The 10,455-nt window shown below is 36.8% G+C and overlaps 1 protein-coding gene across 2 annotated transcripts in view; it reads right to left on the bottom strand.

Annotated features, from left to right (window-relative positions):
• The window catches only part of LOC122986452 (NT-3 growth factor receptor-like), a 227,087-nt gene extending 217,964 nt beyond the window's left edge, over window positions 1–9,123 (bottom strand). For both annotated transcript variants that reach the window (XM_044357745.1, XM_044357746.1), the window contains exons 1-2: window positions 9,080–9,123; window positions 3,333–3,404 (exon numbers count right to left, since the gene is read on the bottom strand). In XM_044357745.1, the coding sequence (XP_044213680.1) occupies window positions 3,333–3,404; window positions 9,080–9,108 (101 nt within the window). In that variant the 5' untranslated portion in view covers window positions 9,109–9,123. The remainder of the gene's footprint in view (window positions 1–3,332; window positions 3,405–9,079) is intronic.
• Between the last annotated feature and the right edge of the window lie 1,332 nt (window positions 9,124–10,455).

A 10,455-nucleotide genomic window follows, 5' to 3' on the forward strand; every position in this document is an offset into this window, starting at 1 on the left:
GGATTTTAGGAGAAAACCCCGTCTGACTACAATGTAATTGCAATGGCAGAGTGGCACTGTCCATATTTCCACTCAATAACGCCACCGTTATTGTTATCTGCAACTGCAGAAGAAACGGACTGACTCCATTGAGCTATCTTTCTTCTAGCTTGGCACAGCGCATGCTATAGTTATGTGTGGCACTTTATGTTTGTCATGTCTTAATTCAAGGCTCCATATTGTATCATATTGTTTATTTTTTAGTTATGAAGTTATCATGGGTGCATAAAGACCATTTTGCGTAAACATCTAGTAATTGTTTTAAGTTAAATAGTGTAATACTAACTCTGCTAGCTTTGCCATTTTTCTATGGGATTTCCCATTGTATTAATATGTTGCTAGCATCATGCTAAGTGAGGATTAATGTCCTGTGGCCAGTTCAGTTTGTGACGATAAGTGTCATGTTGTGAAACAATTTTTTAAAGATAAAAGTCCTGCATTCAAAATGTATGCAACAGTAAACATTTTTATCAGTTAAATGTAGTTTAAATGTCATCAGATGAAGTCTTCAACTGTTGCTTACTGTCGGAGGAAAACCTCCGGAACATCTACTCCCTCTAAAAGATCATTTATGATTTCTCATAAATAGACACTAACTCATTCTGCCAACATTTAACATAATTTGCTATTAATTTTGGCTCCATGTAAAGTGAATAAGCATGATGTTTCCCAGATAATGTTCGTCTGCCTTAACAATGCAGTTTACACATTTTTATAACTGCTGATTTATTACATTTAAGTTCTACTGAGTGAAACACGAATTTAGCAGAAGACCTCAGTAACATATAAAAAGTGTTTTGTCGGGTAATAAACACTATCGGTGTCTATTAATAATAATTTTTAAAAAAAACATGAACCAAATTAAATTAGTAAACTTGACTTTTGGTTTTCCATATTTAAAATTTTTGGAACTCTTAAATGTAGATGTGTAGCAGAACACAGAATATTAATACCGACCGATCTGGTGTTAATGCTGTGCCACATGCATAAATGCTCACATTACTTAAATTTATAGACGCATTTATCATTATAAACACCGGACACAGCTGCAGGAACCGCTCCATTCATTGTAAAAATAACTAATCGTATAAATCCTCCATGGCCTGTATGCATCTTGTTGTGTAGCACCATATTTCTCCCCCTTCCTCCGACGCTCCACATTAAGTTCTGCTCTGTTACATTAAAATTCCAGTTTTAGGGAGAAGAAATACACGGGTTATGCTCAAAACATTAGGGGCTGAAGCAAACAAGACGCATTGACTACCTTACACAGAGACAGACAGACACTGCATCTGGACCACTCACATGGGTCACCTGGTGGTTGTTGGTGTGCACTGCAGGTACTCTTGGATAAATGATTTCAACCCTCCTTACTGCCGCCGCGGCATTACTGCTGTATTACCAAGGTAATCATGTCAATTGAAGTGAGTGACATCTGTGGATATTTTGGGGGGCAAGACTATTCAACACAGATTTAGTATAATACATTTTGATCAACATGACATAAGCAATTGATAATGTAGGAAGCAACAGGCAATTGAACATAATCATTTGCATGAATGCACCAAAGCATTTGCAGATCATTCAAAAGAATGAGAAATTGCTTTTATAATGTGCACAAGTGACTAGATGATGTGGAGGCTGAACAAGTAGTTTTGAGAATTTTATTTCTGATCTGAGAAATGTACTAAAGCAACTGAGAAAAACTGTAAGAAGATGGATGCCAATATAAAATAAAGCTATGAATGCTTTGAACACCTATACAGCTTACTACAATCCCATACTGTAGCCAAGCAATAAATACTAAGGTCATAATACACTGAACTCTTCAGGATAGGGCTTCAGAATAAACTGAAAAATGGCCACCATGGGAAAAGTGTCTTCAACAGCCTTATGAAATGATGGTAGGTGACTTTGTTTCTTTGGCAGAGCTAACATCATTGTGACATCATAATCATTGTTATAGTTTGGGAAGGCTGGTTTTCTAGTATTTGACTGATCCCCTCTCCTTCACAATGATGCTTCTCGATTACACAGAGCTCAACACAACCCATTTCCCTCTCACTGGAAAAACTGGGAAAATTGGTCACATCCAAACATCCAATCATCCTGCTTCCCATTGGTTTGGTTAAACAACAACTCCCCACCTCACCTCCGCATCCTCCACCAAAAAGTTACCTCATAAGACAGATAATGCAACATACATAATGGCCCCGATACTGATCCTTAGGCTTGGGACATCACAGGGACTAAAAGTCAGGATATCTCGGCCTTTGCTGCTTCGAGTCAGTGCCTCTAATCCAGTGACTGCCAGTTTGAATGTGACCTCACTACACAACTAAATGTATTACATAAAAGTGACAGTTTTATCACACTCAACTGTACTCATGAACATGCATCGTTTTACAACTAAATGAAGCGCCCTCTCCACAGTTTTCTTGGCATCCAGGTTGCACATGGAACAATCTCTTAAATAACCATATTTTCATCCTGACTATTCTTCACTACCTCTAAAACATGATCTTACTTTACACCTCTTATGATGTTTTTACCTTTTGCAAATGCTCTGAAGTGTCCGTTGATTTTCGGTATTAGTTCAGTTGAAGACACGTTAAAGAATCAACCATTTATAGCAAATAGTTATGGTTAGATTTGGTGGCAAAGGCACTGCAGTTTGAGGGAGATTCCCTCCAGACAATGTTTTATAACGATACAGATATATAAAAATATTCTGTTTTGAATAATAATGCGTCTAATGTGGTTTTCACAAAAAAAAAAAACGTTAAGTTACCTCTTTCCTTAAAAAGACATGTACTCCTTCCCCCCTCATTGAAAAATCCAGAATGAATAAATACACAAATATTGTTGGACACAAGACGCTTCCTACTTTGTATATGTGCAATGAGGTCACAATTGGCTCCAAACTAGTTGTGTCACAAATCATGCTTGTAGGTACATGCCTTAAACTCAGATTTAAGGTGAGCACATAGAAACGTTACCCCTTCAGATGAATGTGGAAACAAACTCTGCACATACATCATTCTGTACAGTGACGAGAACAAAATCCAACTGAAGACGCACAAAGAACACATTTTTTAGTAGAGGGGGACTTTGAAGAAAGAAGAAGAAATTAAAGCCTCAAGGCTGAAAGCATCAACAAACACTTTGCCCTCGACCCACAAATGGTACATTTTTCCAGGACATATGCAGGTCCTTGTTTGTGCTTTAATGACAGCATGTTTTTTCTGTATGCAGGGATGTTGTTATATGTTTGCCTTTGTGTGTGTACTCACATGTAGCGCAAGTGGGGATTCTTCGAGAAAACACGAGGCTGGATCGTACGCAGGCTGCTCCTCGTAATGGTTCTACAGCAAAGACACACACACACACACACACAAGAAGATTTGATGAGTAAATCTCAGGTCCATGACTTGGAATTATAGTCAATCAGAGTGGAGGAAGAGTAATACAGGAATAATTACCAAAGAAGACAATTCAAGCAATAAAAGAGTGAAGTAAGGAATGATGGGAGGAAGAAGAGGAAGAGAGACACACAAAAAAACAGAACACAAATAAAAAACAGCAAACATGTTTAATATATAAATTGTATCAATTTTCAATTCTGCAATCACAAGTTATTAGTTCTCAATGCTGAAAATGCAGAACAAATTAATATCCAATCTACAGAGCATTCAGTGTGACACCTGTTGCTAACCATTGTTATTACAGTTAACTAAAAATTAAAAGCTTAACACTAAAACTAGGTGTGAAAAAACATTTTAGTTAACTGAAATAAAAATAAAAACCAGACCATTTCATTTAGAAAAGAATGAAAACTAACTAAAACAATATTGCGCACATAACAAAACTAACTAAAATAAAGAAAAAATATACAGAAAATGTCTTTAGTTTTAGTCTTTTTCAATTTGGTCAAATTTACAACAAGCATGAGGAGGCATTGGTGCATATGTTTATTGAGAATCAGATGTCTACATGACTGTGAGTCAATTACCTTCACAAAGTGTTGTTTGTATTGTAATACCTATTCTGAACTTCTTAAATCTTGCCCCTGACAATTATAATTTAAAAAACTAAAACTAATACTGAAACTAATAAAAACTAAACTAAAACATTTTTGAACAATACAAACTACACTGGAATAAGCGAGCCCAGTCTGGAAATGAACTGAAATCAAAAACAAAAATTAAAAATAATTATACTTATAAAAATACTAACACTTCAGTAACCTTTGTCACACCACTTTTGTCAGGACTACTGAAGGAAATTGAAGGATTTAAACATGTGCTATCACAACAGCCTGCCTCAGATACATGATTTTTGAGGAGAATATTTTGGCTGAAATCACTGACTATAAAAAACACTGACAGACCTGTGACAGCACCCACAGAGACAATATAAAGCTAAGTGTTTCCACTTGTTGTCATTATTACCAGTTATTTTCAGCCAAAGAAAACTGAGGGTGGGAATGTGACAACCACAGTTGACAGCTGTTAGACTGAGACTCTCAGTTAAACTGTTATACTTTTCTAAAAGAGATCCCATTTTACATATAAAATCAGAGTTGTCATGATTAGTACCAGTACACAAGAGCCAGCTGTATAATGTCTTCTGTAGCTCAGGAGAAGCTTGGTTGTAAAAAAGAAGAAAATTACCCTGATGGTGTCATTGTCATGTCATCAGGCTTATCTCAGCTTGGCATGGAGACAACAAATTTCAAACAGAAAACCTGTGTTACAGTGGAAGTGTGGAATTTGAAAGATGTGGCCAAGTAACTGGCAGGGAGGGTCTGACAAAAAGGTTGCATCATGGGAAGTGTAGGATCCAGCTACAAACATGACTGTGACAAAGTGGGTGAGACCCACACCATTTGTCCCCATTACAGTTTGTGTTTCTTTCCATACTTGTCATTTGTTTAGCCAGTATATGTAGCATTGTGTTCACATATTGTGTTTACCGTTGTGTTTCATTTATATTTACACCAGCATTTATGGTTTAATCAAAACAGACAAGTATTTATGTTAACTTATTGTTTATTAATTTAAATCCTGAGTTTCCTGAGTTATAGATTAGTTTGTATTTCCTACCATACTCACCATGCTTTCCATGAGTGATGTTAGTGAGATTTATTTTACTTAGTTAAAGTGTAAAGAGAAATCAGAGATTTCTTTTTAAACACATTATACATGTTAGAAAGTAATTACTGAAAACATGTGAAAAGACTATGAACTATTTAGTACTGAATTGTGGAGTTAGAGCACTGTCATTGCTTTATACAGACTTTAAATGTTTGATTAAGTATCTATATGAGTTGTATTTATTTTAGCTTGTAATGAGGATTATGTTGTGGATGATGTCTTTTGTGTAAACAGTGTCGACTGATACAAGTAGCATTGTTATATGCCAGTTGGGAAAGGACAACCCTGTAAGAAATGTGGTTCTGCTTAGTAGATTGGAGGGCCTATTTAAGGGGATAGATGTTGGTTTAGAAGAGCAGAAATGAGAGGATGACAGTGTAGCTGCCTGCACATGATCATGCCTAAGTTTGAGTTAAGCCAGTTAAGTTTGATTTGCTTGTATTCATTTATTTTTTTGTTACACTAGACAGAATGAATAATTTTTTACTCATTCAACAGGAGTCTGATTCTGCCTCCTACCACCTTCCAAGCCAATCTGGTCAGGCTTCCTCACAATGACTTTTAATACTCCCCTCCAACTTACCAAGAAACTAATCTTATCACAAATAAACAAATTATATTCAACAAAACATTCAACCCACAATAACCCCCACCCCCCCCATCTCCCACCCTTAAGTCATGAGAAAGCATGGTGAGTATGGCAACAGACCAAAGAGAGCTAGAGTTTAACTCAAGAGACTGTAGACGAAATCAATAAATAACTGAACTGAACATGATTTAAGCAGTAACTGTAATGTAATGTGATGTAACATAAACACAAACAAACCTGGGATAGTATGCGCTAGTAATGCTACAGGTAAATATTTCATACTGGCTAAACATAAAATGACATGCATGGTTAAAAATATGTCAAAGTGTAAATGGGGCGAATAGTGTGGTCTCTTTGTCACACATATACACCACCTGTAGATTTACAATTGGTCAGTAATGGATGTTGTGTAAATAAGTAAGACTGTAAGATGCCGTTGACAGCTCTGAAAAAAACATATTTTGAAGGCAGAGATATGCACTTACACACAAGTACATAAAAGTTTATTTAGCAGATATTTACTATATTTATTTGCAGTAAGCAACCGAATCACTGTGATAAACTTTAAATACTTTGAGGAAAAAGACCAAAATTAGTCTGACAGTCAACCAGCTGTTGTCAATTAGTGTACTCGTTATCTCCCACAATAGCTCCTCTGGATATGAAGGTGAAAATGAAGCTGCAGAGGAACTTGCAGCTCGGTTTTAATCAGCTAGTTGTGAGTGGGAGATGTGCCAGTGTATGTGCCCAGCTGGAGGACTGGACTCATTCCACGGAGTCGTGGATGTGCAGGAGCATCCCTTTGAGAATCAATGCAACCTAAAGCTTCTGTTTCTTCTTCGACACTTTTAATTTGCTGTCTTTAGCTGTGACTGGACTGTGGCCAATGAGACAGTATAAAAAAACAAATGACAGATGCGTCTTGTCTGATAATTTTTAGCTTTTTTAGATAATATTATCTGTCAATTAGGGATTATGCTTACAGCTAAGCATATATGAGTCATGAGTTGAGTTCTAGGGTCGTACAAGAGTATTGCTATGAATGAGAAAGTCTATTCCATACATTAAATGAAGCTTTAAACTAGACATATTTAGCTGTAATGGCTCAGTATAAGAACAATGATGTTAATACCTGAAGTAAAGTTGTTCTAATTGAGTTAATTTCAAGACCAGGACCCCCTTTCCCAAAAGCATCTTTAGGCTAAGAAAACTGTAAAATCCATTTTACAAACTTTTTTGAGAGAGATATTTCCCTAAAGCATCATAAATTACAGTAGGTGCTCTTAGAAATGACCATAGACTAACAAGTGCTTCCTACATACTTGTAGAGGTTTAACAGTATCTTAAGATGCTGCAGAGGGAACCAAAACTACATGTTTCATTAAAATCTTTAAGTATGTGCTCTTATCATGACCACTGTTGCCCTCTGTTTAGTGAACTAAACTAGCCCAAGAAAAAAAAAAGAACAATTGTTGATTTGCTTAAACTGACTATTTGTTGTGTATTCATTGACAGATTAATGTCTGACATTTTCTGTCACCATCGTCATTCTGTGCCTTTTCTTGTCATGATTATGTCTGCCATCATCCAGACAACAAGTCCTCCAAATTAAACAACCAGATATGTGGTTTGACCATGTGATTCATTTTGACCATGTGAGGAGCGTTTTCTAATCTGGCGCCCCTATCATCAGTAATGGGCAGGAAAGCATCATTTGTCTGTGCTCTCTAAAACCATTACACATCACTGTTTAAAAATAATGATGTGTTATGGTGTGACAACACTGTGGTTAAGGTCTGGTTAGGTTTAGGCACAAAAACCACTTGGTTAGGTCTAGGGAAAGATGATGGTTTGAGTTAATGTAATCACTTGGTCAAGGTTAGAGAGACATGTGGTGTGGGTTCAAGTTACTATTTTCTTAATATTGGACCATCTTCGTGTCATGGCAACTATAATAACCATAGGGTTGTGATTACAGTAAAGTAAAGATTACAGTAAAGTATTTTATTTTTTTAACTGAACTGCACCACTGCTCAGGGTCACTCAAATGTGACTGTATGTCGTTTTTGGGCGACTAATGTTACAACTTATTGTGTTACCTTCCAGACAGTCTCCGTCCAGGCAGCAATGATCAAATCAATGTTGATTAGAGAACAGTGTAGGCTTCTGATTTCTTTTCCTTTTCTTTTTTGATAAAGTAAAGGATCTTTACCCATAGTCTAATATATTCCTCTCCTCTGGCTGACATGCCACTTTCCAGATGCTCCATTTTCAGTTTGCACATCTTTGTATTCCAGGGTGTGCATGCCATTTGCTTATACAGGTCTAAAAGTTTACTTTCTTAAGTGGACTTCCACCCAATAGCTTGTAGGCCTATTATAAAAAGCAGCAAGCTGAAAGCTTTCAGTGGCAGGTCCTCAAAATACTGGAATTTTAAAGCAGTAAGCCTGCTGAGTGGTGATTTTTCAGTTTAATTGCAGAAAAGTGGGCTAATTGGAGGCTAAGTGGACAGTAATTCTTAAATGAGAGAAGCTAATCAGGACAAAGTCCAGCTGTGACACAAGTTTAGAGCCAAGGGAAAAACAGATTCAAATTAACCACTCAACAAAATAATTTTTCACCATGTCTCCAATAAATGTTTGATGTTTAATGTGAATCAGCAATATTTTACCTTGCATTTTACAAAGCTTACTAATGTGGCATTTCATTAAGACAATAACTGTAAAGTATAAAATATTTTTTCCACTTGTAGCCTATGATTTTTCTTTTCTGGACCAAAAAATTAAAACCATTTGCAAAAAGCTCATTTTTCTTCTTATCCTTTGTGTGGTAAAAGTAAATTACTGCAATAAGGGTTCAAGAAACTATGAGGGTCAAATCATTTTTTAAAAATGCTCATAGCCTACATACTATATAATAGACAAGGAGTCACATTTTGGGTCAAGGAGCCAAAAGGTGCTACCTTTATTTTCATTTTTCTTGCTTCATTCTTTGCATAGCAGATGCTCATAATTCATGTTGTACTTTGGTTGTTCAGATTACTTCTGTTATCAGTGCAATGCATCCATTTTTATACTGCTGTAATAACACTTTCAGTTCTCTACATGTTATGTTTGTCCCAGAAACATTTCATACAACATACATCTAAGTTAACTATTGGAACAATTGAGTTCCCGGCATTAGTCTGATGAACAGGAATGGAGAGAAATATCCCCAACAAGGCAGTATAGATGTGATACACTGTAGAACCATTTAAGCACTATGTACAAACACACATAGAGGAATGTATACTTACAGCCTCTGTAAGCCGGTGTAGAGCTCCATATCCACATCCCTCAAAATATCCAGACCAGTCCAGTTCTCAATGTGTCTGAAAAGAAGGACAGAAAAGACACATTTAGTGTGTGTGTCAAAGGTGTGTTTATACTGCATAACTGTTTTAGGTGGGGATAAGGTTTGGTTCATTGGTTCCACTAGGAATGGATTGGAGTTTAGAGTTACTTAAGAATTCAGGGAAGTTAAATATTGAGTAAGTAAATTAGGGTTAGGATTTTTTTTTTTTTTTTCAGATTTATCTGTGATCTAAATTTAGTAAAGTATATATTTTATATCTAGTCACTAACCTATGCAGGGTTCTGTGTCTGTATAGGCACCATGTGTGTCTGCCAGTGAAGGTGGCTAAAAGGACCAAGGTGAGCTGCGGATGAAACATATTTGAGCGTTCATCCTCATGTGCACCCATTTGTCCATATGGGCTAATGACTGGACAAAATCGGGATACAAGTGGGGCACTTCAGAGTGCAATCTGTTGGTCATGTACATTTTTTAAACACTGGTTATCATAAGTTAACGAGTTAATTCATGTACATGCATTTTTCTGTGTTTTGATTTTCACCACACATTTTCCAACTTTTTCCGTATGTCGTCCATTTGGGATCACTAACCCATCCAAGGCCCACACCTTGTTTACTAAAATTTTCACTTTCTTTCTAGTGTACTGTCTGATTCAAAAGAGCAGCATGCAATACACACATTATCTGCATTACACAATGATACAAATTAAGTTACAACCTAAAGAGACGCATGTCATGAGATTCACAAACCAGCAGGAGATCAATGTGCCTTATAAACATGGCAGCTTGTTATATGGAAAACTGGTATAACATCATCATACTAACAGACTCACAGCCTTCTGTAGTACAGTAATAAGAATATAGCAGCGGAGGTGGGAGTATTCAGCATACACACGCTTCCTCTGTGACATTACACTGCAGGTTTACTGCAAAAAGCTAAACAGTTCAATCAGAACTTAATGTGGCTCTTCACAGGTTTAGTGTTGTGTAGACATGTTCTGAATATCCTGGCTGCTGTGGTTTTGGTAGCCATGAAAGTCTGTCGCATGGCCTTGTGGGAGTCCAGCAACAGAAACAGGATAGTGGCCTTTTGGATCCAGCAGCGGATGGCAACAAATCAAAACACACAAATCACATCGCACTGAACATCTGTTTACCCCAGAGACCTCCTCCTGGCCCTGATTCTGTGTGTGTGTGTGTGTATGTGTGTGTGTGTACGCTCCTCTCTGTGTGTTTGGTTACAGAGGTATGTGTGGAAAGATCAGTTAGAGGTGCTGTTTGTCCATCTGTCCTCCTGGAATTGATTCATCACCAAAAC

This window comes from Thunnus albacares, chromosome 7 (genome assembly GCF_914725855.1).
Source record: "Thunnus albacares chromosome 7, fThuAlb1.1, whole genome shotgun sequence".
Lineage (NCBI taxonomy): Eukaryota > Metazoa > Chordata > Actinopteri > Scombriformes > Scombridae > Thunnus > Thunnus albacares.